Source organism: Fusarium falciforme, chromosome 6 (genome assembly GCF_026873545.1).
Source record: "Fusarium falciforme chromosome 6, complete sequence".
In the NCBI taxonomy this organism is placed as follows: domain Eukaryota; kingdom Fungi; phylum Ascomycota; class Sordariomycetes; order Hypocreales; family Nectriaceae; genus Fusarium; species Fusarium falciforme.
Window position 1 is genome coordinate 500,177 of NC_070549.1, and position 27,943 is coordinate 528,119.

Genomic DNA, 27,943 nt, shown 5'->3' on the forward strand with positions numbered 1-27,943 from the left:
GATGAGGCACGATTACATTTTATGTGTCCCTCTTTTGATCTTCCGCGCCTTTGTATTGTGAGTGTCGGATCTCGTATTCGAATGGGGATGTATGTTACGCCGCGTCAACCAATGATGGGAAGCAAGCATTGTCTAGTGGAGGAATCGATGCGAGCTGGCGAACCAACGCTCGAGATGGCCTCATGCAGAGCTTACATCAATCTGAGAAGTACGCATCACGTGACTCTCCATCTTGTCAATCAAGCCTCTGTTTGGAATGCTGACAATCGACTAAAACCTCAATGTGACTCGGAGATTATGTAAGATGTCCACTCTCTTTAACAGGGGAACGATTCCTACAAAACCGCGCTTCAAAAGCGTCAGCTCACCGCTCTCCTCTTTCCAGCTTTTTTGTACCCATTGAGTTCTCAAAATGGCTGGAATTCTGTTCAAAGCAGGCCTTGTGGCCGTGGCGCTTGCCGTCATCTTTCAGGTCACCCTCAAAGAAACTATCTGGTTGGCCTTTGGCATCGGGAGGGTAACGCAGCCGATATCCGACTTTCCCTACACTTGCCGCAAGATTGTCGACCCTCGGATGGAGGCGTGTGAGGATATGTGGTTGTCGGAGTCTACGAGACAGCTGTTTCTTGCTTGTTCTGATCCTCTTGCGCGACCTCACTGGATGCCAAAGTACGTTCCCAAGATGCATTGACCGTTCACCAAGACAACTCACACATACAGCGTCGCACACCTCAACGTCTCTGCACGCTCCCAAAGAGACTCAATCGTAGCTCTGGACCTTGACAAACCCGTCGAAAACAGCTTTGAATTCCGAACTCTCAAGACGCCGGAATTCCCCGGAACAGCTGGAGACGGCAAGCTCCAGCTGGTCGGCTTTACGGGCATCGATAATCCCGACTCCGGCACCATCGAGCTGCTCGTCATCAACAACGGACCTTCAGTGGACGCCCAGGGAAAGTTTGTGGATCAGTATGCTGATGGGGCTAATTCCACGATTGATCTTTTTGAGACAGGGCCTGAGGCAACTGAGCTCAAGTATGTTCGAACTTATGCCGATAAGAAGATTGCCACTCCCAACCGCGTTGCTGCTCTGAGCAGAAGCGCTTTCTATGTCGTTAATGATCATGGCCAAAGCAAAGTTGGCTTGGTAAGTCACATAATAAGATGCTCCAACATGATACTGACAAAGACCAGAAATCCAACCTCTCCCCCTTACTCAGAAACGGCGACGCCGTCTTCTGCGACGCCGAAACTGGCTGCAAAACAGTGGCCCAAAACTTCAAATGGCCCAACGGTCTAACCCGTGACAAGAACAACCTAATCTACATCCCCTGCTCCCTCTCCGGAACGATTTTCATCTACCGCGTCCTCCCCGACAACACCCTTGAAAAGGTCGACGAGGTAAAGACCGGGTACAGCATCGATAACCTCTCTGTCGACGCCAACGGGGATATCTGGGTGGCTGCTTTTCCAGTGGGGGTTGCTATCTTCAAGGCTTATGAGGATCCGTATAATTCCTTTCCCCCTGCGGCGGCTCTGAGGGTTAGAAAGGTCGATGGAAAGTATGTTGTTGATAAGGTGATTGAGGATGGGAAGGGCGAGTTTCTTCCTGCTGCTACGACCGTTGTGCACGATGCCAAAACTGGTCGGCTGTTTTTTAGCAGTAAGTGATCTGCGAGTTCCTTGTTGAAGTGTGGCTAATAGAAATAGGTGTCATTTCGCCTTTCATCTCCGTGTGCGAGCCAAAGGCTCAGAACTAAACAACGCACGCGGGCGGAAAAGGCGGACGGTATGAAAAGGAAGAGCACAAAGCAACGTTTGAGTTGCTGATAATATACACATCTCCCCTCTCATAGGAACAAAATGTCAGACACTGGAGAAACAATAATGAGGCTCATGATGATGACAAATGAAACAATAAATCCAAATAAAACCTCGTACCAGAATGCATCATTCTCACTCCTTTGGCTGCTCACGACCGTAGTACGTCTAACTATCTATTGTCAAGTCAGATCGCCCTATCGATCTGTTTAACTTCTAAGAGAGACATAGGCGGGGTTCAGTACAATCCTTGGAAGATAGCTCTCAGCGCAATCGAGGCATCGAAGTCCGGGCAAGAAACATGGATACGAGCCCAATACCTACCTACCTAGTTTCTCGGTGCCAGCACTTCTCGCTCCTTACGAACCAACCTGTCACCTCCTCTCTTACCAAATCAACTCTAAACTCATGCCCTCTACTAACGAATCTCAAACGTCTCAATCTTTGCCTCTCCTCGGTCCACCATCTGCTTGGCCTCACCTTTCATAAGCCCTACCACGAAGCAGGGCCCGACATGCTCGTAATGAGATCCCTTCCTTCTGAGAAGCACAGGGGCCTTGCAACCAGCGAGCACAACCACCAAGTCCCCCGCCTGAGCGGCGGTGACAGTTCCGAGGTAGCCGTTGTTTGTGACAAATTTCAGAGGGGTTCCGAGATACGCTCTTGTATACCATCTCACGGCCTCAACATCCTCCCTGACATTTTCCCAGGTCCACTCCATAGCCGCAGCAGCATTCTCCCAGTCCGTCATATGGTCCTCGGCACTGTAGCCCTTGAAAACCTCTTCTTTCCACGCCCTTGAGAAATCTTGGCCAAGGGGAATACAGAGCTGCGGTAGGTAAGTTGCCGCAATGCTGTACCAATCCGGACACTCCGAGTCAGCAGCCCAAGCGAGGACGCCTACGAGAAAGCAAAGAGCCATGCTTCGCTTCAAGCTAGCATCTCTGTTTTCTAACAAGGAATGTACCCTTGCGTTGGGGATTATCGTTCGAAAAAGGGCTTGGAATACGTGTAGCCTTGGTCCAGGGGGCCAACCGCTCGGCCCCAGCTGCGAATCACGGTGACTTTTACACTTGATTGCAAGCTGAACGATGTGAAGAGCGAAATCAGCATCACTTGTATCGGAGAGCCAGCAAGGATAGACCCCCTCCACCTTACCAGCCACTACCCCAGGAACAACCAGAGTGCTCAGGTCGTCACACAGATGTGGATTGCTGGCAGGCAACTGCTCAGACGCATAATAAGAGATAGAAAAGGTAGCCATTACAACCCCAAGATTGGGGTAGGGTGAACCATCGTACTCCTTCTGCGAGATTCCTTCCCAGTCTGGTGTCCAAGAAGGAATCGGGTTTGGGCTACGTCGGGCGATGCGATAGTGTTCTTGGGAATAGAGGAGAAAATTGAGGTCCTTGACCTCATCAATCCACGTCGAGGCGAACTCTCTATAGACTTGGGCAATATCCTTTGTGTAGTCCGCCTCTAGGTGGGTTTCTATGATGCCAAGAAGGCCATACACCCTATCGCGAGGGTCAGTCGCCTCGTGGTTGGCTAGTCGTGGCACCAAGGTTAGGTTCGGATATTCTGATGTAGAAACTGTATTCAGTCGTGTTTGATGAATGTCATTGATTGAAGCATTAACGACACCTAAAAAGGATCTCAGGGCCGAATACAGGGTTTGGTGGGCTTCTGTTATCGGAAGCCCGGAATCTCTGGCCATAGAGACTAGCGCTATCAATAGATCTTGGACTGCCATGATGGGTTGCCACTTTATAAGTGATGACCCGCACATGAAGAGGACATCAGTTGGCAGAACCATTTCCTGAAAGGTCCATGTACGAGTCCAGTATGGCGACTGAACCAGCGCTTTGTAGGCTTCCCAATATGCGTTGCGGCCCTCGGAAACGGTCCACAGGTGCGGATGCGCATGCATCCAAGAGCTGTAATCCAGATTTGGCAAGTTCGAGATGAAACCGAGGCTGTGTGGTGGACCAAGACTCTCGGCAAGGCTAACGGCGAGATGTGCGTCACTGAAATGCCCGAGCCAGGCGAGAGCCAGAGGAGCGGACGAGTAGATGGGCTTTAGGAGCTGGACTTGATGGTTCCGCTCTTCCATGTCCTGCTGGTTTATGCAGATGGCATCGGCCCAAAAAATGGCGGGTTTATCCCAGGAGCCCTTGGTGAGGATATCGAGAAGCAAAGCGCGGGTCTGCTTTAAGAAATCGGCGAGATTGCGAGTGACCGCTGTCGACATTCCATTGACCTTGATTGGCTCCGTGTCCGTTGGATTCCCCCAGACATAGGAGAAAGGGATGAACTGTCCTGACATGTCCCCCAGCCGATGAGAGAACAGCCGGATCTCAACTGTTGCGTTGATGTCTTCCGACGGGAGGATCTCAAAGAGGCGAATTTCTCGGTTGTCTTTATCGAGGGGCTTGTAAATATCTGGCGGAAGCTCTTTCGAGCTGGACGATTCGGCCATCGCGAGTGAGCGATTCCGAGTGTTGAGTGGGTTTTAAAAGATGAGCGCAGAGGCAGTACGTGCCAGATGTAGAAGCACGGAGAAAATGAGAAAGAAGGCGAACGGGGGCCCGAGTCTCTGCCGCCGCCTTACGGGCTATTCATAGGTTCAGCTCCCCTGTCCCAATCTTCACTTTGGCTGCGAGGCCGCATGAGTTGGTGGGGCGCAGGCTTGAAAGCTGCGCTGTGAGAGGCCGGGATTGCAGAGAGACAACCCCCAAGGCGCATCGGGGGACTCGAAAAGAGGCAGTGCACAGCCTGATTCGAAATAGGCGACCAGATTTTATAATTCCAGTTGCTGTCACGATGAGGCTACAAGGTGTCAAGTGGGGTTATCTATGTTGCAGAAACGAATTAAAACAATCATGTTCTTTATGCTTGAAGTAACCCAACTTCCCAGCGATATAGCCTCCGTGGTTAGCTTTGCCAAGACCACCAAGAGGTGGTAAGATGGCAAGGCAGTCCGCGACAGGTTTAACTACCTAGTAGAAACCATGCTTCCTAGCCTTTGCCCTTAAACTCTGCAGAGACGACCATCTTGGTGTTCCTCCCATCCTTCATTGCCCACACAGGGCACACACCAGAGCACGTCCTTGGGATCCACAGACTTCTTGATGGATAGCAGTTTCTTGTAGTTGCCCCCCCAGAACGTCTTTTGCCAATTTGGCTCATATTTGAGCGCCTGTTGCAGGCTATTAGCACTGTCCAGAAACCAGGGCATGAGAACTCACCTCATTAATGTACGCTCCCGTGTCAGGAGACAGCTTTCGCATGGGCTCCCACGTCTCGATGAGTTCTTCAACTGCTTGAGCCTTGGCCGTGTAATTGAAAGCCGGGAATCCTTTCCCAGAGACTGAAATAGATGTTAGCATTCCCAAACCAAGATGAAGACACGCATCAACGTACGGGCATGCACGTAAGACTTTCTCCAGCCGGGATTAACCGCGTCACTTCCTCCCCTTGGTTTAGCATCACGCACACCCTTTCCAGCAACCAGGAAGGCTCCCATTCCTCCCGATGGTCCCATAGCAGACTTAAGAGCCCCCTTCAGAGCATCTTGGTCTCCATCCAAAGCCTCCTTACTCAACAGCCTAGAAACCAGATAAGAGCTGTTTCCTGCTGTATCCTGATCGTAGTGAACGTCAAACCACTTCAAGAATGAAGGATACTCCTCCTTCCCGACCAGCAGCTGAACAGCACCGGACCAACGCTTCTGGATGGTCTCGTTGATGGGCTTCCAGATCTTTTCCGTATATTCGGGATCTTCAACGTCTTGGACGATAAACTGGCCCAAGATACCAGCCACTTCCTTTGGTGCACCAGGAATGGGCACCGGGTTTTCGATACCTGGGGAAATCAGGGTGTATCCTGAAAGGCCTGCGTCTCCAAGGGAGGGGAACAGAGACAAGCCGTACGCGATGACATCGTAGACGAACTTGGACTTGGCGTCGGTGAAAAGCATCAGCGATGAAGTCGTGATCTTGGGCGTTTTGTGCGTCTTAAGAGTGAGAGAAGTGAGTACGCCAAAGGTTGAGCCGCCGCCCTGAGATAGATATGTCAATAAACAATCCATGTTCCTAAGAGAGCGGGCCACTTACTCCACGCATGGCCCAGAAGAGATCAGGATGATTTCGCTCATTGACAGTCAGAATCTTGCCTCCAGGAGTGACCAAGGTCATCTGCAGGACCTGATCCGTCGCAAGACCAAACCTAGCAGACAACAAAGAGTGTCCACCGCCAGTGATGTAACCACCAGCACCCACAGACTTGGCTCCCCCACCAACAATGGTGTGGTTGAACTTGTCCGTGGCTGAGTAGACGTCGTACATCTGGGCTCCAGCACCGATAGTGACGGCATCTCCAGGGATGGTGATGTCCGTGTTGTCGAGCTTGAACTTGCCTTGGTGGTAGACGATTTCGTTCATGTGATGGGTCCAAATGGAGAGGGAGCCTGGGGCAATGGATCGGCCGAGATAGTCGTGGCCGGTATTCTTGACGGCGACCCTAATATCGTGCTTTCTGGCTGTAAAGTGTTAGTAGATTTCTTAAGCAGAAGAATGTTGATGCTTACCAAAGTCGATGCCCAGCTTCACATGCTCTGGCTTGGTGGCATTGACGACATATGCAGGATAGCCACTGGTGCTACACGGATAAGTCGCATTAGGGAGACAAGTCCAGTTGGAATATTGATCCCACATGACCGAGATGGGATTATCAGCGTGGAACTCATAGACACTCCAGTTCTTCTGAACCTGCGGACAAGTATCGCGGTCGTAGGTTGGCCAGCCTGGGTGACAGACGGCTCCAGGAGGAGGAGGCGCAAGAAGCCTGCCGGCAAGAGACTCATTGAGACGGGACCATGTCTGATGAGAAGGCCAGTCTTGGGAGCCTGGGTATGCCTTGCAGGACTTTTCAGGAAGATAGGAGCCCTGCGAAGAGGGCAACAAAGAGAGTGCAGAAAGGATGGATTGGTGTAGTCGAGTCATTGCGAGGCCAGTTTGTTGTGTAACGCATGAGATACAGAACAGGACGCTCTATCGTGGTTCAAGTCGCCATTTTATACTACTCAAGGACGGCATACTTGAATGTATCGTATCTCGGAATGCAAGGCATCTTACTACCGACATCACTCGAGGGGGTATCATGTCCCGAGACTAAGAAATTTGTGGGTGCGACTGTGGCTTGGGGGCAGCCATTGATGTCACGGCAGATTGGCCGTATTCTTCGTACTTGAGTCGTAGATGGCTCAGCCCTGCGAGGGATCGACACGATCTGGGAGGCAGAGTGGAGAATTTACGTGTCTACGGATGAAAGCGAGGGATACGGGGAATTGTCGTCGGCAGTGTATGCATGTGTACCTAGTTAATTGGTAGGTCGATGTTTCTGTAATTTTATGCCTATTTCTCCATGTTGTAGCGGATGGTAATGTCTTATTGGGAGCCGTGTCTCGCTCACTACAACTGTCTGCGACAGTATCTAGAGCCGCCTTGTCAATGACTGTGAAAATTCTCATCAAAAAGTGACAAAAACCACTCTCACTCTCCTCGTGACCTCTGCCTAAACTAATGCAACCCCTGTAATTCTCGCAGCATCATCCCACAAACAGCATGGCGACCGTTGACACTAATCCCCAATAGGCAACCGCATCAAGAAACAACGCGCGCCCCTTTCCCAATTTCTCTCTCCCCAGGTTTTTTGCGCACATTCCTTCACCCTGCAAACACTCAAACACTCATTCAGGCACCGCGAGGATGCGGTTGGTCGTCACTCATTGTCTTGGTTTTTAGTCGCTTTTCACGTCTGAGCTCGAATCAGGCGCTGTCATTCCCTCTTTTCGTCATGCTGCAGCCAAGTCTTTTGTCGCTGCTCATCCACTCTCTGCTCATCTCGCTCGTCTCCACCGCCTCGCCTGTCGGGCGCAATCGCCAGCGCGACAGCGGAACCGTCTGGGCCACGCCCCACGATGCCTTTTCTTCTTCGATAGGCGTCTTGGGATGCAAGGTAGACACCCATCTATAGCCAGTGTCTATCATGTGTGATGCTAACTCCTCAGGTCAACACTAATCGCGTCGCCTACTGGCCCAACTCGGTCGACTGCACAAACATCTGCATCGCCCTCACTTACCAAGACCGCACCCTCCATCTCCTTCGCATCGACCAGTCCGAAGGCGCCTACGACATCAGCTACGATGCCTGGAACTACCTCTACACCGGCTACTCTGCCACTGACAAGCCCGCCGCCGGCGGCCCCGTCGAAATGACCTACAAAGACGTTGACGCTTCCAACTGCAAAGACCTCATCGACACGAAACACGGTCACCTTCCGCTCAGCGCTGCGAATAGTATGAACTTTCTCACCAGCTGTCTCGAGCAGAACAATACCTGGGTCGGCCAGAACTACGTCCTCTACAACATCCTCGATTCTCTGTGTACTCTCGGTCGCGATGAGACGTGCGACCTCGACTACCCGAACGCGAACCAAGCTGCCTGCCCACACCAGCTCGGACTCCCAGACAAGCTCGAAAACATGCCCGTATACAACATCAGATATCCGAGCGGTGAAAAAGTGAGCGCGTCGGACGGGCAGCCAGCACCAACAGATGACGAAGAGGATCTCGGAACCAGTCTCTCCCAACCGAGCGGGAAGACGTTGGCGTTGGTCATTTTGCTTACAACCTGCCTTGCCTTTGGAGTCTAGCCAGGTTGATAGACCTGAGCACTCTACCTAGGCACTGGTGTCTTGATGACGGTGGGCGATATCCGGAGTTCAATGGTTGCTTGTGTGGACGCTTGATGACTTGGGAGGCTGGAATTGCTGTTCTTGATGATACCCTACTATCCTTCACTGCTACATATTTTTAACGACATACTACAAGCCGAGACATTTGGCTGAGACATTGTCTAAGTCACGTATCTTGGTCAAGTAATTATTATTGAACCAGTTCATTCATTTAACAATTTGGTACCCATTATCCTAACAAAAACCACGGGCAGCTACGTTCTCATTTATTTTTCCATGTGCAATGCCTTCTTGACCTTATCCATTGTTGAATGGTGCTGCTGGCCCTCGCTAGGTCCAGAGTCGGGCTGCGTCAGAGCATGAGAGCCGTGCATCTAGAAGTGTGTTAGTTGATCCGCATTAGTCAAGAGTCAGCATCCCATTCTCACCTTCTGCTCCTCCTCCTCGGCCCTGTGGATCAGGTCGTGAGTCTCGACGGCCGTCTCGTCGCTGAGCCCGGTTGGCGCCTTGGGTTGCGAGCCCCGTCTTGGCTGCGCGTTGGGGTCTTCCTTCTTGCCCTTCATGGTTGCTAATGGATGGTCTTGTGAATTGATTCTTGTCTGGTGTATGCTGTTTGTCTTGGTGTTTTCTGTGGCGAAAAGAAAGAGAGGGCCACAGGCGCCGGGGCAAGCTTGATATATCTGTGAGCTCGCGTGCCTTCTGTCGTCACCCCCCTCAGTCCCCGTGATGGGATGATGCTGCTCCAACGTCATGGTCCCGAGCATCCGCGGGGTTCCAGAGGTAACGTCCGACGACAATCGCAAGACCCCTCATCACCACAGTGCAAGTGGCGCACAAGAAACATCTTGACAGCAGTCAACGCCATCGACTCGGGTGTATACTCGTACCGTGCTGGCAACCACACACAAAAGTCAGAGTACGGGATGATGGGAGCTAACTGGAGCTTGATTGTCGTGATGCGACAGGTCATTGTTTGTCTGCTGAGAAAAATGACATGACGAGCTGATCGCTGCTGTTGGCGATTGGCTGGCACCCGCCGACCATGATATCACATTTCAGCTCGGTGTTGCATCAGGAATCGCAATCAAGGATGTTTGCCGTCTCACCACGGTCCGTTCCATTGCGTGAGCTCGGCACATTGAGCTTCAGAGAGAAGTCAGCAATCGATGGGAGTGTCAAAAGTATGAAGGCAGAACCAAGGTTCAACGTAAGGAGGAACATGCTGCCGCAGATGGAATATGAACCTCATTGCAGACACTCAGAGGGCATGGATCGCTAATGCTCTCTGACGCAAGTTAAAACAAATTCAAGCTCTTGTTTGAGATCAAAGTCAATGTCAAGCTCCGTCAGGCACATTCCGGGTCGCGAGTCACAACCTCACGCTCATTCGAGGTGAGCCAACTGGTGGTGTGATGAACCGAGCTCCCGAAGAGCAGGGATGCACATTCCGAGGCAGCGTTCCTGGATTAGTTTTGAGAAGCTGGGAGAAGAACCCTGTCATGATCGAGAGCTTGACGACTTGAACGAATTCTGAAGGTCATGTTCAATTTATTACTGTGCAAGGTCAATCCTCTCGTTTCCTGTTGACGGGCTGTTGACTGCGGTTCTTCGCCATCAACCTACCCAACTCATACCAACGTCATGGAAGCCAAACTGTAAACTCAATCCAAGCTTCTCTCTAGGCTAATGATCATAATTTCTAACTAATGTCGTAACTAAGAGGCACCGGGGCCGTAACCGAACCTCTCCGTGTTCGGAGGGAGGCCAAGGGCTCACTCCCCTAAACTTCCCAGCTCTATGATACCACCTCTCTCTTGCTACAACAAATGACTGGCTTTTCTCTCATCTATTCGCATCAACTTCATTGATAGTCAAAACCATATGCCTGACATGGTCATAAGGGACTCTACCGTCAACATGATGAAGCTTTGAAGTTGACGGCGCGCACCTAAGGCTCATCCCAGCTTGGAGATCGCGTTCGTCCAGGACACTAGAAATAGCATATAGAAGCACCAAAGGGAAGCCATAGCAGTGTTCAGCTCAGCCAAAGGGATTGTGCTAACTATGGTTTTGTTTCCCCGCTTGACTGTGACAATTGCAGACAAGATCACGGAAACTTACCAAAGGACACCGTCTTGTGGTTTTTATTTCCACTATTGTAATTTCTACCATTCTCCATGATATAATAACCTAGTGTTTTGTTTCATTGGGCTCAGCCTCGTATCTTTGGTGTCATTTGATAATGTATGGTGCCCAGAAGCGGAGGCTAGGGTAGCTGGCGATCTTCATTTTCAATCTTCCAGTAATGGATACCTGACGATCCAACACCACACAAATGCATGGGCAGATAATTACTCCACGAGGTAATTCCTTCATAGATGATTTCATAATCTACCTTTGTCCAAGTCGAATGGTTGGAATGTAACCTCAAACGTTAATCTAAGCGACGAAGGATATTTCCGGATGCAGAACACGTTCAACATGCGAAAACAGACCCGATATAACAGCTCAAGGTCTTTTCTTACGTGCATGAGAAACAAGCAAATCCTTATCTTATCTCTCAAGAAACAAATTGAACTCATCTTGGCATATGCTTCACAGCCACAATTAATCCTCGTCTTCGGAACTCGGCTGTCTCTGCCAAGATGGAGACACCAAGGCGAATGCGTGCCGACGTAGCCGCCACTGCCTCTCTTGGCCAAGTGGAGCTGCTGACGTGGATGACACGAGCTCTTCCTCTTGTTTTCAAGAACAAACATTCTTCTCTTCATCATCTTTTTCTCCGTCTTGAGCTTCCATCACCACGCAGCCGCACTCGATCGCGACATTGCTCTGTGGGTGTGATTCGCTAAACAGGGGGGAGTCCGGGCTAGACCAACAAAGGCACGCACCCCGCACCCGCTGCGTGCTCCGCCAGGATGCCTCACCGGGATTTGCTGGATGATGTGACGACATACAATGACAAGTATGTCGTTCTCTACGACTTTGGCGATATAGGTGAGTGTCGAAAGTCTAACGTCTTGGACAGAGATTAACCCTTTCAGATCGTGATACCGCCGTCGAAGAGTTCAAGACACTACTCGTTGACCTGGAAGAAGCCGGTCTTGATGTTGAGGTGCGAGCTGGCTATGAGCAGACCCTCTTGATTTTCGTCAAGGCCCCTCGGGAACTTCTTGGAAACACGGTTTACAAGTCGAGGTATTCCTTCTCCGCACCAGATTTTATACCGCCGCTAACAAAATCTAGGGTCAAAGACTGGCTGTATGGAATCACGCCAAACCACCCCGGAGGTGACAAAAACACAGTCGTCGATGGAGCTTATGAAGCTGAAGACATCCTCTCCTTGTATCATCTTATCAACTGGTCAAAGAGCCTCGGTGGTGCAGGCATCACCCCAGGTCTTGGAAAGTGGGAGAATGTCAAGGCCATCTTTCCTTTGCACAACCCTCGCGTCAATCAAGCGCTTCTTCGACATCTGAGCAAGAGGATTTTTCTTACCCCAGAAGACATTGATTCTATTCGAGATATTCTTGGTTCAAAGGTGAGTGCATCCATGGCATGCTACCAACACTTACTGACTGCTTAGGTCGCCTTTTACTTTGCCTTTATCCAAACCTACCTCCTCTTCCTGACCTTCCCCGCCATAACCGGCGTAATAGCCTGGCTCTGGCTCCCACGCTACTCCCTAGCGTACGCAATCCTCACCAGTATCTGGTGCACCGTCTTCCTCGAGTACTGGAAGATCCAAGAGGTCGACCTCTCCTTGCGATGGAACGTCAAGGGCATCCAGGGCGTCAAGGTCAACCGACCGCAGTTCAAGTACGACAGCGTGTTTGTTGATGGCGGAGGGCGCAAGCACTATTACTTTCCGAGGTGGAAAAAGGTCACCAGGCAGCTCTTGCAAATTCCTTTCTTGCTTTTTGCATTTTTCGCGTTGGGGGTTATTATCATTGCGGTCTTTGGGATCGAGGTTCTCATCTCAGAAACCTATGCTGGACCATACAAGTACTACCTGGTGAGTGCCATCCTGTTTTCACTAAAATTGTACTAACAATTTCAGGAATACCTTCCTACTATTCTCCTTGCCGTCTCTCTACCTTACATCACTTCTGCTCTCGAAGACGCAGCAACTTGGATGACGGAATTCGAAAACCATCGAACAGCCGACCATCATGAAATGTCACTCACTCAAAAGATTTTCCTTCTCAACGTATTCACAAACTACCTCCCAATACTCCTAACAGCATTCATTTACATTCCCTTTGGCGATGACGTTGTCCCCCGACTCGAGAACATCCTTCGAAAAGCACTGGGCAGCCTGGGTAAAGAGTTTGTCCATCAGCCATTCACCCTCGATGCCGATAGACTGCGGAACGAAGTCATTGCGTTGACTGTCACTGGCCAAATTTCGAGTTTCTTCGAAGAGAACATTGTGCCCATGTTGAAGCACAGGCTCTCAGGCTGGTATAGAGACTACCGTCGAGCTTATTCAAAGGGTGACATGCTTCTGTCCGTGGTCCAGGACGATCCTCAAGAAGCCAAGTTCCTCGCTGAATGTCGCAACCAGGCAACTCTTCCGGGCTACAACGTCCAAGACGATATTTCGGAAATCGTCCTGCAGTTTGGTTATTTGGCTCTCTTCTCGCCAGTCTGGCCCATCATTCCCATGGGCTTCCTCATCAACAACTGGATTGAACTGCGGTCGGATTTTGCCAAGATCTCCCTTGAGCATCAGCGGCCTGCACCGGTTCGATCAGATGGTATCGGCCCTTGGATCTACTCTCTCGAAGCATTGACTTGGCTTGGAAGCATCTGCACAGCTGCCATTGTCCACCTCTTCAGTTTCCAAAACTTTGGAGACGGAACCAACAAATGGGTCACACTTCCAATCACCGTCTTCATAAGCGAACACGTCCTCCTCCTCCTCCGAACCCTCGTGCGCTTCGTTCTCCAGCAGATCGGATCAGAGCGTATCCGAGAAGACTACAACCAGCGATACGCAAACCGTGTGAAACACCTGGAAGAGATCGAATCCAACAAGCGGGCCGGTCTTGGCGTCAGCGAGGCGCAAAGAGAGCGCAGAAGGTCAATTCTCGCAACCGGACGCGACGCCTTCTGGACGAAGCAGGTTGAAGCTGGCGCCAGTGAGACGGCGGGTGTCAGCTTGATCAAGCAAGTGAAGAAGGAGGAAAAGACTGAAGACCCAAAGACCGAGAACCCAAAGACTGATTAGAGCCTGCGAGAAGAAAAAGGGGGGATATATTGTTGCCTCTAGTTTTTTTTTGACACAAATGCCGAAAGGATACACACATGTATTTCATTACCTGTATAATAAACGTTTCAATAATATCAAGCTTTTTACACTCGATGAAACAAGACATAAAAGAATCATCCGATGTTGTGTTTTGGCTGTCAATGTCAGACCATCGGGTATCTCGAACGTTTTGAAACATCTACCACCACCACGAGGGTCAGATCGTCAGGGGCTGTTTATGTTTGTTTGAGAATCACCTCATGATGACGAATACATCAACATTGATGTTTCTCAAACCTGTATATGCCTTCAACTCGAATTTGTTCATGCGTGTTGGAGTTCTTCTTTGCAGAACTACACTTGTTCCTCCCAACCCTACAGCACTCGACATTACCTATCAGACCCAATCCAAGACTCAACCCCTCTAGCAATTCTCCCTTTTCTTCTTCCCTTTCGGCTCATGTTCCGTTCTGACCAAGCGTTTTTGGCGCCCGCCCAGATCTCGGGGTCCACTCACCTGTTACAATAAACAACCCTTGCTCCGACAACCCCTGTGAAGTCTAATTCCACCAATCGCTTGAGTCGACGAGACGACATTTGGGAATCATCGATGAGTGAAAAATCTGTCAGATCGTCAATTGAATGGTATTTTGAAGATGGAAAAATCGACGTAGTTGTATATATAGTTATCGCAATGTCTTGGACAAACAGGAGCGAAAGCCAATGCTTATAAACAACCCAATTGGCGACAACTCCAACCATCACATCATGCAAACCCCCAGCCGAGGTTCTGAAAGAGTCTAGTTCCCCCGAGCTTTGAGACGTCTCGCGTAGCTGACAGACAAGGGCATCAAAACCAGAGCCGCAGTCAACTCTGCCCCTTGCAGCAACCCTTGGTCCGTACATTGGTGGTCCATCTGGCGCCCAGGCCCGATCTTTGAACCCTGGGCGCCTAGGTTGACCCAGTTTCAGGCTCATCGCGGCAAACTCCCCTTGTCTAGACAGGAAATTCCAGCAATGAACTTCAACATGCGATGGAGCCAAGAGCGGTGGTAATCTCGACCAAAATGGATTTATAGATGCCCTCTGCCCTCCTCAGCTTCTCTTCCCTCTCTCCTCATCCCATTCTTCCACTTTCAGGTTCACGTCTTGTTCTGCAGCTGTTGCTTGCGTCCTTCTTTTCTTCGTCTCTAAGAGTCATTACATTCATTGCAAACCCTGGTGGTTAGCTTCATTCACTGTACCTGTCCATCTTTAAAACAAACAACTCCAAACTATCCAACACTCCTTTTATAAACAAGCAACATGCGTGCCTCTCTCTCCTCCGTCCTGGCCGTCGCTGCCGCCCTCCCCAGCGTCTTCGCCCACTACAACTTCGAGGCCCTCATCGTCAACGGCAAGGCCACCGAGCCCTACGAGTACGTTCGTCAGACGACCAACTCCAACTCCCCCATCGAGGATGTCACCTCCAAGAACATCGTCTGCAACGCCGGTGGTCTCGATGCTGACATCCGGGCCAAGACCAAGACCCACGCCGTCGCTCCCGGTGACGAAGTTGGCTTCACCGTCAACGTCGAGATTGGTCACCCTGGCCCCCTTGCCGTCTACATGAGCAAGGCTCCCGCCGGCACTGAGGCTTCTGACTACCTTGGTGACGGTGACTGGTTCAAGGTCTATGAACTGACCACCAGCTCCATCACCGATGCCGGTCTCCAGTGGGCTACCTACGTCAACAACCAGGGCATCCACAACTTCACCTTCACCCTCCCCGACGAGCTTGCCTCCGGTACTTACCTCATGCGAGCCGAGCACGTCGCTCTCCACGCCGCCGGAAGCAAGGGTGGCGCTCAGTTCTACATCGGCTGCGCCCAGCTCACCGTTGAGGGCTCTGGTTCTGGCACTCCTACCGACACCGTCAAGTTCCCCGGTGCTTACGACGGATCTGAGCCCGGTCTTCTCATCAACCTCTACTACCCTGCTCCCACCAGCTACACTGCTGCCGGCCCCAAGGTCTGGCCCAGCGGCTGCGAGGACCACACTGCCAACTTTGCTGGCCAGGCTTCCGACGGTGACTGCACTGGCAGCGATGCCTCTGACAACTCTGGCGAGGCTCCTGCTTCCGAGGCCCCTGCTGCTACTGCTCCCGCCGCTGGAACCCCTACCTTTGCCACTCTGGTCCCCTCTGCCACCGCTCCCTCAAACGGCACTGCCCCTGTTCCCACTGCCAACACTGCTGCCCCTGTTGCCACCAAGGCTCCCGGCAGCAACTGCTCTCGCCGCCGCCGTGCTCGCCGTGCTGCCGCCAAGCGAGCTGCTGCCAAGCGCGCCGCTAAGCGTTCTGCTTAAATGATGATGTGAAAGAGAGAGACGAGTGGTTCTTTTGTGGTGGAATGATGGATCTGTACAAATTTCAACGTACATTTATTCTTGGTACATAGTGCTACAGCCATTACTGTACAAATATATTTACAATCAATATGCATTTAGTTCTTTCAAGTGATCAACTCGCTAATGGTTCACTTCAAGATGGCTTACTTCACTCATTGACTCAGGCTGCAAAAAAAGTTCATCTCAAGCATCAAGTTTATTCGCAGATTTTAGAAATTATCAACAGTAAAAAGGTATGTAAGGAGTGACAAGAATTTGTTCTGAGCGAAGAAAAGACCCAAGATCCATGTCCAAGCCATTCTCAATATTCATGATAGCTCCCCCCGAGTTGCCACCAACTCAGGCCGCTCTCTCAGTCCATGTACTACTCGTCCTCACCGAGTCTTCACCCTTTAGTATCCGTAGCCGTAGCCACCCTTGCGGCACTGGTTGGCGTAAGAGTTCCAGCTGGTGCCCTTGGGGCATCGGCACTGCTTCTTCCAGTCGTCCCAGGTCATGCCGCCCTTGCAGCTGCACTTCTTGGTGTGTTTGTCAAAGACCTGGCCGTTCTTCTTGCAGACGCAGCCGCCGTTCTTGTACTCAGCATCGGGGCCGCAGTTGCTCTGGCACTTGTGTCCATTCCAGCTCAGGCCCTTGGGGCACTTGCAGGACTTGGACCAGCGGTCGTAGTACTGACCGTCAGGGCACTGGCACTTTCCGTACTTCCAGACCTGGCCATCAGGGCAGACACACTTGCCGTACTTCTCGACCTGACCCTTGGGGCACTCGCACTTCTTGTGCCACTTGTTCCAAACCTTGCCCTTGGGGCAGACACACTTGCCGTACTCAAAGATCTGACCCTGAGGGCATTCGCACTTCTTGGAGTGCTTGTTCCAGACCTGGCCGTCGGGGCAAGTGCACTTTCCGTACTTCTCAATCTGGCCGTCGGGACACTTGCACTTGTTCTCGTGCTTGTTCCAGACCTTGCCATCGGGGCACGAACACTTGCCATACTTCTCAACCTGGCCCTTAGGACACTCGCACTTGTTGGAGTGCTTGTTCCACACCTTGTCGTTGGGGCAGACACACTTGCCGTACTGGAAGATCTGGCCGCGAGGACACTCGCACTTGTTGCTGTGCTTGTTCCAGATCTGACCGTCAGGGCACACGCACTTTCCGTACTTGAAGACCTGTCCCTTGGGGCATTCGCACTTCTTGGAGTACTTGTTGTAAACCTGGCTGTCGGGGCAGACACACTTGCCGTAGCGGAAGATCTGACCGTCAGGGCACTCGCACTTCTTGGTGTGCTTGTTGTAGTTCTGGCCGTCAGGGCAGACACACTTGCCGTACTTGAGAGTCTGACCCTCGGGGCACTCGCACTTCTTGGTGTGCTTGTTCCACTCGAGGCCATCGGGGCAGACACACTTGCCGTAGCGGAAGATCTGACCGTCGGGGCACTCACACTTCTTGGTGTGCTTGTTATAGTTCTGGCCGTCAGGGCAGACACACTTTCCGTACTTCAGAGTCTGACCCTCGGGGCACTCGCACTTCTTGGTGTGCTTGTTCCACTCGAGGCCATCGGGGCAAACACACTTGCCGTAGCGGAAGATCTGACCGTCAGGGCACTCGCACTTCTTGGTGTGCTTGTTGTAGTTCTGGCCGTCAGGGCAGACACACTTGCCGTACTTGAGAGTCTGACCCTCGGGGCACTCGCACTTCTTGGTGTGCTTGTTCCACTCGAGGCCATCGGGGCAGACACACTTGCCGTAGCGGAAGATCTGACCGTCGGGGCACTCACACTTCTTGGTGTGCTTGTTATAGTTCTGGCCGTCAGGGCAGACACACTTTCCGTACTTCAGAGTCTGACCCTCGGGGCACTCGCACTTCTTGGTGTGCTTGTTCCACTCGAGGCCATCGGGGCAAACACACTTGCCGTAGCGGAAGACCTGACCATCGGGGCACTCGCACTTCTTGGTGTGCTTGTTGTAGTTCTGGCCGTCAGGGCAGACACACTTTCCGTACTTGAGAGTCTGACCCTCAGGGCACTCGCACTTCTTGGTGTGCTTGTTCCACTCGAGGCCGTCGGGGCAAGCACACTTGCCGTACTTCTCGACTTGACCATCAGGGCAGACACACTTGCCGTACTTCTCGACCTTGTCGTCGGGGCAGACGCACTTTCCGTACTTGCCAGGGACCTTGCCAGGAGGACATTGACATTTGCCGTCCTTGTAGACTTGGCCGTCGGGGCAGTTGGGCTGACACTTTCCGTCCTTGTATGTCTGTCCGTCAGGGCAGACACACTTGCTGTTCTTGAGGGTCAGGCCATAGGGACAGATGCACTTCTTCTTGCTATCGTCCCACTTGGCCTTGGAGTCCTTGCAGACGCAGGCGCCGTACTGCTCGGTAGCGTCGGGGCCACATCCGTAGCCACTGCGCTCAACGAGGGTGTCCTCCCGGGCCTCCAGACCAAAGTCCTCGGCCTCAGCGTGAGGGAGAGCCTTGACCGTGACGGCCAGGGCGAGGAAGTTGAAGAGCAGATGCTTGATCTGCATGGTGGGCTGTTGGGGGAGTGCCCTTCAGCAAAGAGGGTGGAGTTGTGAGAAACGAAGGGCTTGTGAGGTTGTTTGATATTGGTGAGGGGGGAAGCGAATGAAGAAGGAAGGTTGTTGGTGAGAGAGCCCAAGGCCTTTCTTGACTTGGGAGTGATCGAGAAAAAGTTTGACTCAAGGGGGGGATGGGATGGGCTTTAAGTAAGGAAAGTTGTGATGTTGAGGTTTGGTGTAAGACACACAACAACACCTCTCTCTCTTCCGAAAAGGAAGTCAGCTCATACTGCTTTGGGCCGCATGATGCTCGGGGCAATAGTCTGAAAGCTAATTGCCCATTGAGCGTCACCCTCTTGCTTGTCCATGGCAGTGTGACATGCATGCGCTATAGCAGCCTCAACTGTGGATGCCAACTGTGGATGCCAACTGGCCCCGGGATGTGCAGACAACATGGTTAGGTTTTCGGAGACAGGGGGGGTCAAGGTAAAGAAGTGGACAAAGGGACAGAAGACATGGGTCCGGCAAGGGAAAGGGAGGTTGGTTGGTCGTTGGTTCACCGTGACAAACCAAAACGGCACAAGGGAGCACGGGACAGAAGTGGGCATCATAGAAGGCAGGCAGCTTACATCGACGAGCGAGATGCGAGCGAGTTCCGTCCTAGGAAGGATGTCACTGCCACGAGGACGTGCTGGTTACGGTCTAGGTCTGCTATATTTACAGTGAAAGAGCTCGTTTTGGGGAGATATGGCTTGGATGGCGTACCGGAAGCTCCGTCCACGAGCGGTCAAGAGTCTTCAAAGCCGTCATTCAACGGGAAAGCCTCGTCCACGGTAGTACAAGCCTGTCGTTGTGGGTGTCTGCTACTTCTCGCCAAGCTGACAGTCGGTGACGCAAAGGCTTCAAGCCAATTGATACTCTGGCTGCAGGAGTGAAAGCATGAGGCATCACACCGGGCCTGGAATACGAGATTTGATGCAGTTCACTCTTTTCTCTGCGCTGCTTGGTGGTCGAGATGGTGTTGAACATGCAACATCTCGTTGGACGAGGACCGCGTGGTGGAAAAAGAGGCTCAAAGTCGGGTATCCCCGCATCCTCTCAAGAGAAACAAAACAAAACAAGGTGGATGCTCTAACCGAACGGTAAGGCTGGCTAATGCAAGGCCTAGAGACCCGGGATTCTACTTTTGGTCTCGGGAGGTCGCCCAGCTTCTGGGCTTTTCAGGGGGAGGCGCCTCTCCGCCAGGAACAACAGGTCGTGCTCAAGTGAGACAGCATGATTGCCAATGACGAGACAGTATTCTTGGCCAAAAAAAAGGTGCGGAGCCACCGCCACTACCGGAACCTGAGGATTGCTTCTTGCATGAGATACAGTGAAGTTGAGAGTGATATGTGATTGGTCGACTGTTTCAGCTGGGCATGAGTACTGTACCGTAAAAAAGAAACGGAGGAAAAAAGGAGAAACAGAAAATACGAGGGCGGGGAGAACGCATGGGGGAAGTCGGGCGATACGAGAAGGGAAGTGATTGGCACCCTCATCCACGCGCCAAGGTACCGCTGGCGATGGGCCTGCACAGCGTTTCTGGGTGAGTGAAACACACTAATTGGTAAATATAGCAGCTTGAAGGCTGCAGCCACACACCTGTCTGTGAGGGGTTGGCACCAGTCAGAGCCACTAATCGGGTAAATATAGCAGCCACACACACAATTGACAAGGCGAGGTCCCATTCTCCGACCCTCCCGGCGATCCTCCTCTCGCTGACCCGTGTCCGAGGGCCCGAACTTGGGGACCCAGGTTCACGGTCGTGTCGTTAGCCCAGTGGACGGGCTCCGGGCTACTCGGTAGATGATTGGGGAGCCTCAAGGGTGGGAGGGTCGGCAAAGGGGAACAAGGCAGATCTCTCTGGTCCCACACACACTTGAGCATCCAACAAGTCCTGCACGTCCTCCAACAAAGTTGAAGGGAAAAAGACGTGGTTATGATGCTATTACAGGACCTTGCCATGCCTCATTGGGCATCGCAGAGTCTGCAGCAGGAAGCAAGGAACCTGTGTGCTGATGGCCCGTATAACCCATTGAGTTTGCGTAGTCTCACCCTTTTTCTCATCGCCATGTCCTCGCCAAGCCAAAACCAGCCGATTCCATTTCATAATCGTGACGTTCTGCGCTTTCTTGGTAACGACAATGCGAGAGCCGATGCATGAGTCCAATCCTCCAGTCCTGAAAGGGAGCCATGCCCCATTATTGCATTGCCCGGGCTGCTTACCTTGCATCCCCAGAAACACGGCAGAAGAGGCGAGCGACGCGGGTTAACAGGTCAGCTTAAGGTTGACCGTTTCGACCATGTTTTTTTACGCCCTGCGGGTCTAGAGAGAGGGGAAAGATCCAATCCCAGGATGACCCCGGCGGCCAGGGCAGGCATTCGATTGGGTTAGGACAGGGGGGGTCTGGTCTCTGGGCGCTTGGCACGATCGGCAGATCGATTAAGAGCTGGAGAAGAAGGACGCTTGTTGGGGTGATTGTGATGCCACAACTGGGGAGATGCACAGGGGGTGAGAGTGAGGAGTGTGCGGTCAGCTGATTTCCACACCAGACGTGCACTCTTGGATTAGTCTTGGCTTTTCGACGGCATTGGGCGGGTTGGATTGGCAGCTGTCGGCTCTGTGGGAAATATTGCAGGACCAGGGCCTGGCATTCAGCTGAGGAGGGGGAAAAGCCATGGAACAAGCCAGCATCCAGCCCGCGTTTGCTGTTCTTGCAGAGAGCAGTCAGCGAGTTCCTTGCCTCATCCGACGGACCGACCACGCCCCCCCTCTTTTTTCTTGTTTCCTCCCCCAGTTCCTGACCCTGGTCAGATCATGGTGGCACTTGGCTTTTTTTCTCATCTCACTCTCTTTCTCGTCAGACGTTGTGCAACTCTAAATTCCACACGGGGATGTAATGTAATGTAATGCCCATGTTTGATGTATACCTCACGAGAGAATGTGGTCTGCCTCTTGCAGTGCAGAGCGCAAGTGAGATTCTCCCAACCTGTTGTAGGCTCGTGCAGAGGGACAAGATCAACATGCTTCTTGCAGTACAGAGGTACCAACTCACGGTCTGCAGTGAGATCGCAACTCTGTTGTTCTGCATTGACTCGCCCCACGTGCTGTAGGCGTCTTACTAGCATTGGCACGGAGCACTCGGTCAGGCAGTGACAGCGACAGCAAACACCTCATGGACGTCATTCCCGACTTCCGGTTCGCGACGGAAGGGACAGCATTATGAGGCTTGCAGGGCTTTTCACCTAGAGAACAATCCTGGTCGCCTCGCCAAAAGGAACGACAGCTGAAAAAAATAAGGAACAGCCACAAGACCGGGTTACCGACCAACCGCGGAGGCACCGGGAAAGCCATTCGAGAGGGGAAAAATACTGCGACCCGTACATACAGGCTGTGTCACGTCGGGTAAGCATGCCACCCTCAATACATTGAGGACAGTAAAATGCATTGAGAAGAGTAATATCATCATGTCAGGCGTAGGTCATGAGGGTAAGCCATCGTGAGTTGGCATTTGCTGTTTGGGTATCATTAGCAAGCCTCAAAAGCAAGCCAAAGCAAGGTCCCGAGAGATTTTGAGGGGGTTTGTTCGTGGGAGAGTCCCGTTGAGGACTCATGTAGATGCCCAAAATGCTACCCTACAACGGTTGATTTTCTTCGAGTCAATGATGGCTGCGAGATGGACGTAATCGAATCAGTAGAATCAGTTGGAAGATGGCCGTTTGGACACATGGTCATGACGCTGCGGCTTTTGGCTTTACCGTCTCTGTCCCGAAAAGGGCTTGCCACTGACACTTTTCAAACTCAGCTTAGTGATGGTTGCAAAGGTCAAAAAAACTCCCCTCCCGAAGCCTTCTCGAAATTCGCCCTTGCATGTGGGTTGGGTCTGAAAAAACTCATCCGCCACTTTTTACATGATTGTCTCTCAATTGATTCAGCGCCTCAAATCTAACCGCCTAAGATCCAAAATCAACAATTCACGGGCGCTTGTAAATCCATGATTCTAGACTCTCAAGATCAACAAAGAAAGGGTGCCCCCCTGGCTAGAACTTGATTAGCGTCGATGTTCGGGCGCTTCGTAAACGCTCAAGCCACGGCGCTCAGATCACTTCTAATCTGGGTTTCTGGTCTTCTCCATTTACGTAGGCGCCCTTTGTTCTGTCTTTTCAGCTCGTTAATCCTCAACGTTCGGTTCCCACTTCCGTGTTGCCGAGCCGTGTCTTTTCGGGCGGCTGCGTCGATCAGGAGGGAAGGGGTGATTTCCCTCCCGTGTGTGCCGAGTCCGCAATGTTTCGGATGTAGATCTTGACTAAGTGACTGGATGGTTTGCGAGGGATAGGGGCGGTGATTACTGTGACGTCGGTGAGCGCGAATCGCGCTGTGACCTTCGGTTCGTCGGTGATGCTGAGATCGGCTGCTTGTCACCTGAATCATCGGTGGGCTCCGGGGAAGAATCACATCGCCAAGAGAAAATTGATTGCAGTTACAATGAAATTAATGAATGGTCATTTAAGGTATCTTGGTCATTTGTGACATTGTTGTTGCTGATAAAGTGCTGATGTGAATTGCGTCGAGTAATACTGGAGCCTCGCCTCAGGCCTGCATCACTACGGAGTCTTCCACCACAAAACCGCCACTAACATCCAGATGCCCAGTCGCTTAGTATCTCTTGGTCTTAGTAGTGTAACCCAATACAAAAGATTATTCCTATTTTCCGATTGAGGCTCTGCTGTCAAAGTCTTGGCCATACTATTCCCATCTTCCAAGGCCCATCATCAAGTCGAGATAAGCTTCTCACGTCGAAATAAACTATTAAACTCGTCTGCACCTATGCTTCTTCCAAGGCAGGGCTGAGCCCCAGCACTGCCGCGCGTACCTTGCATATCACATTCCCTGGGGGTGTTGAAAAACAGAAGTTGGTGTAGATGGTGTATGTAAAAAGCACCACGCCCCGAGAATCTCTGCACGCGTGGTTTGCAGAAAGCTTCTTGTGCCTTTGCATTGTCCTACACCCTCGACCGTAGATCTGGGACCAGTTTTTAATCAGATTTGGCTTGCAGAAAAGCATAAGGTACATCTTGCGCAAGCCGTTGCTGCGCTGCTACCGTTTTGTGTCGATGGTGTCATTTACTTGCAGCTTTAGGTGATGAGGCTGGATGTCGTGCTCGCTGAGAAACGACCAGCAACCAGACTGGCGAATCAAGAAATTCAACTGTTATCGGCCGTTATCAACTGTTATCAACGTGCAGCTCTGCCGTATTCCTTGATAATTCACGCGGAATAGGATTACCCAACTCCTGCCTCCTTGTCCGCCAACTAGGTGATACCATCACTAAGTGAATTTGATGTTTTTGGTGTTTATTCTCCAACTCCATCCAAGTTGAGTCGTCGTCGACAGAGGCCTCCAAGAGGGGAAATATACCAACCAATGTCGAGCCGCAGGCCGCGTCATCAACCACCCGTGCTGACGACAACCACGGCTCCCACTTGCCGACGATGCATGCTTTCAGTTTCAGACCCGCGTCCAAGAAGCCCACTGCCCAGGTGTTCTTGAACCAAACTGTCGGTAGAGATGCATAGAATAGATGCAATGTGCTTGTTGGCTCACCGAGACCTTGACCTTGGTCTCACCGAACGCCGAGTGGCGAGATATATGGCTGGAATGGTGTGATGGTGTGGTCCCGAGTGTTTGGGTAAGTGTGCATACGCCTAGTTTGATAGACGCTTGGCAGCTGAGACTTCTTTTTCTTTAGTCTGGGGTGCGTTTCTTATCGTAGTATATAGCCTGTTTATATGTTATCTATATCAGGTTACATGGTATCTGAACAACATGCATAGCCGAGCAGCCTTATCAGCACCACAACGACAACTGCCAGAGCCGCATCGCTATAGGCGCAGATGCGACCAAATTTTGCTGCTAGAACATTACATAGACCTAGTGTAGTTGCTTAGTAGATAGTAGTTGAGGATGCACACGTAAGAACGTCCGAAATAGAATATAATAGAGGCAGGGCCTGTTAGGTGAGGCCAATAGCATGCCCGTCGTGTATGCCATCACTAATACTGCCGCCACAACCGCAGCCACGCTATGTTGTCAAAGATATACATTCAGCCATTACGCCTCAATCGGATTCAACTCATCCAACATCATCTGTGCTCTTTTTATCTGCGCCTTGTTGGCAGAGTAGCATCTGCTGTCACCTCACGGTTCTTTTCTCTCACCGAGTGGCGGTGCTGATGTGCGCAGCCACACCAAGGCAAGGCGTCTGACCACACTCAGACGCCCGACATAGCTGAGCGATTTCGTCTGTGTCAAATCCTTCGATATTTGGCCAGTAGGAAGCTTGATGATGGCACGTGTAGAGGGAAATCGGAGAAAAGGATAGTTGGCCTGAAATCAGGATATATACCAGCAGAAGCCCAAGTTTCAGTGTCAGCCACAACACCACAATTTCATTTCGACTCCAACTCTCACCATGTCAGGTGATCCTACACCAAATTCTCCCTTCTCCCAGCTTGGCGATAAAACCGAGAGTGAAGTATCATCAGCCCTCAGCAACCTCGGAATTCAAACCTCCATTCAAGATCCCAGTGATATCACTTGCTTAGCCCACCTCAAGCTCATCCACGCCATTGCAAAACTCAAAGAGTCCATCGGTTACACGGATGGATTATTCGGAATCTGGGATAGTCGAGCCCGCTACAATCGCTTCAAGGTCAAAGAAGGTGCTTCCGAGTTTGGAGCCGTTACTTCAAACTATCTATTCGATCAGTTATCCCATCAAGGGCCGGGCTTCAATATTATTTCAGACAATGGTAGGAGCCTTGCCCTGAGCAAAATTCGTGAGAAGCGATGGGCTATCTACGTCGCTCGCGCCGTTGATAGGTATGAAGCTTGGTGGTCATCCGTGTTTCAGCTATCATTGAAGACAAGTCAACTGTCTGAGACTCTTTCTCCGGCACACGAAGCGTTTCCCGTTATGGGTGATGTTCTTGACTGGAACAACATGGTTCTTCCACCGCTTGGTAAGTACCTCATTAATATCACTTAGTGCTTTGTGATTGACCACTTCGATAGACGTTCTCATGGTTCTGCATACACATATGCTCAACCCCCGGCTGTTCCTAGAAGACTGCATGCGTTACGGTGCCCGAGAGTTCTGGGCAGCTGGCATGCCATGGGAAAAGATCAACGCCGCAATCGATAAAAACTTCAACTACATCCAGCCTGAAGAGAAAAAATCCATCTGGAGTGCCATGTGTACTCGAAATTGGGACAACACCCAAGACACGTTGCACAAGCTGATGGACTGTCCATCTTGCCGGGCTTCCAATGCCATCCCGTGGACGACTTGCGGGGTGGATGAGGTGCCAGCTGACAATGAGTAAGTTCCTTGAATAGTACAACACGTAAACGTACTCACGATTTGTAGCCGAGACGGGCTTGTCGGGACAGGCTATGCCGACGGAAACTTTTCTTTTGACTGTACTGTCTGCGGCATCAACATCAACCACGATGTTTTGTGCGTGAACCGGTTTTTAAAGGATTGCGCTCACCTTCTCGAGAGAGACTGTCCAATTCGGGGAACCATTCTCAACATTGAGACTGGATGCCCTCAGAAAGCACAACCTGAAGAAGACGATACTCCAAACCCTCGCGTGCTAGCAAATGAGGCATTGAAAGCCGGTCTCGGCAAACAACTCCTCCAGCTATCCGGAAGCTCTTCATCTCCGCTGGACATGGAAACAATTCGAACCCTGATCGAAGATGACGAAGCCCATAGAAAAGAGAGCATCCGGAGGAAGGACCTGCGTTTTGGGGAACGGGTGAAACTTCGGGAGCTCTACGAAAAGTCTTCCCTAGGTTGTCGAATAATACTTTTCAAGTATCAAAACAATTCCAGCCCCTTTGGCCTCGCGTTGGAAGGGGCTGTTCTACGGCAGGGCACTTTCATCGACGATATGACAAGACTGGACTGGATCCACCAACAATCCAACACAAGCATCATGACGAAGCTTCTCACTAAGTACAATCGTTTTTTTGACATTATCAAAGAGAACCCAGAGTACCTTGCAGTACCGACTCTTGATATCGACTTGGCATGGCATACCCATCTACTCAGCCCTTTCGCCTATTATCGATATTCAAATCAGTTGACTGAGAAGCTGATTGATCACGCCGACAAAATTGACGAGGTCAGGTTTTGTAGAGGGTTTGAGTGGACGAATAAGGAGTACCAGAGCAAGTATGGAGAGATTTATACTGAATGTTCATGCTGGTATTGTGAGAGTGAGTATTGAGATGTGATCTCTTGTTCCTTACTGACTTTGGCAGCTCTCCGAACAATGTTGACACCGAGTCTCGAGAAACTATACCGAATCATGGGCTTGCCAACCATTCACTGCCAAAGTTTGTCCGCCGCTCCTCGCCAACTGTACAGTCTAACAAGATACAAGTCGATGACAAGTTTCACGAGTCAGGGCATGTTGAAGCATGCCCAGCCAACAGATCTCCTCACATATCTTCACACAACTCTGTCAAGATACAAGCACCAACCGAAAAAGACCGGCGATGGAAATACAATTATGAATGGGCACGCGATCACCGTACTAATCGTCTTAACAAGGGCTACGACAAGCTTTGTCGACGGGCCAAAAAGAATGGTAGACCGGTACCATCTCGAAAAATGTCGCGTAATCATTGGGGGCACGAGGACGACGGTATGTTCTGTCGATATCGTTTGAACGTAGGCTAATGCCTGATAGGAGGTGTGCCGTACCGTTCGGCAGATTGCATGACCGCTGAGCTGTACTCGAAGCATTCCAAACCATGCAGTATAGAAGCGGATGATATCTTGAATGCTTTCTCAGATCTTGGCAATTTGTTGACTGCTGACGAGAGTCATGGCGGGTTCGGAGATTCTAGTGGTAGTGGTGATAGTGGCGGTGGTGATGGAGGAGGCGGAGGAGGCGGAGGTGGCGGAGGAGGTAAGGATTTCTATTTTCCGCTGACCACCATGATACTGACATGACTTTCTCAATAGGTGACTAATTTTGGGTTCTGTTCAAGATAGAGTGCAAGTCCACGGAGTTGGTGATCAAACACCAAAGCGAAGGCGTTGGAGAGGGTACGTGATGGCCTCCTTGTCAGACTACCTAGGTAC

General features: G+C 51.3%; 9 protein-coding genes across 9 annotated transcripts; 5 read left to right on the forward strand and 4 right to left on the reverse strand.

The window, feature by feature from the left end:
* Positions 1-412: 412 nt before the first annotated feature.
* Positions 413-1,760, forward strand: NCS54_00768600 (Hypothetical protein; the record flags this gene model as incomplete). Its single annotated transcript, XM_053153101.1, has 4 exons — positions 413-669; positions 721-1,147; positions 1,195-1,663; positions 1,711-1,760. The coding sequence occupies 4 exons, from the start codon at positions 413-415 to the stop codon at positions 1,758-1,760; spliced, it is 1,203 nt and encodes a 400-aa protein (XP_053009076.1).
* A 479-nt stretch (positions 1,761-2,239) lies between these two features.
* Positions 2,240-4,300, reverse strand: NCS54_00768700 (HET domain-containing protein; the record flags this gene model as incomplete). Its single annotated transcript, XM_053153102.1, has 3 exons — positions 2,240-2,772; positions 2,980-3,338; positions 3,609-4,300. The coding sequence occupies 3 exons, from the start codon at positions 4,298-4,300 to the stop codon at positions 2,240-2,242; spliced, it is 1,584 nt and encodes a 527-aa protein (XP_053009077.1).
* Positions 4,301-4,852: 552 nt separating this feature from the next.
* Positions 4,853-6,824, reverse strand: NCS54_00768800 (FAD-binding PCMH-type domain-containing protein; the record flags this gene model as incomplete). The annotated part of the gene is made up of 5 exons (XM_053153103.1): positions 4,853-5,020; positions 5,070-5,191; positions 5,245-5,881; positions 5,937-6,361; positions 6,410-6,824. The coding sequence occupies 5 exons, from the start codon at positions 6,822-6,824 to the stop codon at positions 4,853-4,855; spliced, it is 1,767 nt and encodes a 588-aa protein (XP_053009078.1).
* An 853-nt stretch (positions 6,825-7,677) lies between these two features.
* NCS54_00768900 (Hypothetical protein) lies at positions 7,678-8,536 on the forward strand (the record flags this gene model as incomplete). Its single annotated transcript, XM_053153104.1, has 2 exons — positions 7,678-7,839; positions 7,892-8,536. The coding sequence occupies 2 exons, from the start codon at positions 7,678-7,680 to the stop codon at positions 8,534-8,536; spliced, it is 807 nt and encodes a 268-aa protein (XP_053009079.1).
* A 308-nt stretch (positions 8,537-8,844) lies between these two features.
* On the reverse strand, positions 8,845-9,300 carry NCS54_00769000 (Hypothetical protein; the record flags this gene model as incomplete). Its single annotated transcript, XM_053153105.1, has 2 exons — positions 9,007-9,300; positions 8,845-8,952 (listed from the first exon to the last, which is right to left on the reverse strand). Exons 1-2 carry the CDS (start codon positions 9,139-9,141, stop codon positions 8,845-8,847), a joined length of 243 nt encoding a protein of 80 aa, XP_053009080.1. The 5' UTR covers positions 9,142-9,300.
* Positions 9,301-11,496: 2,196 nt separating this feature from the next.
* On the forward strand, positions 11,497-13,811 carry NCS54_00769100 (Hypothetical protein; the record flags this gene model as incomplete). Its single annotated transcript, XM_053153106.1, has 5 exons — positions 11,497-11,575; positions 11,623-11,776; positions 11,825-12,119; positions 12,165-12,593; positions 12,639-13,811. The coding sequence occupies 5 exons, from the start codon at positions 11,497-11,499 to the stop codon at positions 13,809-13,811; spliced, it is 2,130 nt and encodes a 709-aa protein (XP_053009081.1).
* Positions 13,812-15,137: 1,326 nt separating this feature from the next.
* Positions 15,138-16,178, forward strand: NCS54_00769200 (Hypothetical protein; the record flags this gene model as incomplete). The annotated part of the gene is made up of 1 exon (XM_053153107.1): positions 15,138-16,178. One exon carries the CDS (start codon positions 15,138-15,140, stop codon positions 16,176-16,178), a length of 1,041 nt encoding a protein of 346 aa, XP_053009082.1.
* Positions 16,179-16,612: 434 nt separating this feature from the next.
* NCS54_00769300 (Hypothetical protein) lies at positions 16,613-18,751 on the reverse strand (the record flags this gene model as incomplete). The annotated part of the gene is made up of 1 exon (XM_053153108.1): positions 16,613-18,751. One exon carries the CDS (start codon positions 18,749-18,751, stop codon positions 16,613-16,615), a length of 2,139 nt encoding a protein of 712 aa, XP_053009083.1.
* A 6,504-nt stretch (positions 18,752-25,255) lies between these two features.
* NCS54_00769400 (Hypothetical protein) lies at positions 25,256-27,831 on the forward strand (the record flags this gene model as incomplete). Its single annotated transcript, XM_053153109.1, has 7 exons — positions 25,256-25,805; positions 25,858-26,164; positions 26,213-27,069; positions 27,115-27,189; positions 27,237-27,500; positions 27,546-27,767; positions 27,824-27,831. 7 exons carry the CDS (start codon positions 25,256-25,258, stop codon positions 27,829-27,831), a joined length of 2,283 nt encoding a protein of 760 aa, XP_053009084.1.
* Positions 27,832-27,943: the final 112 nt, after the last annotated feature.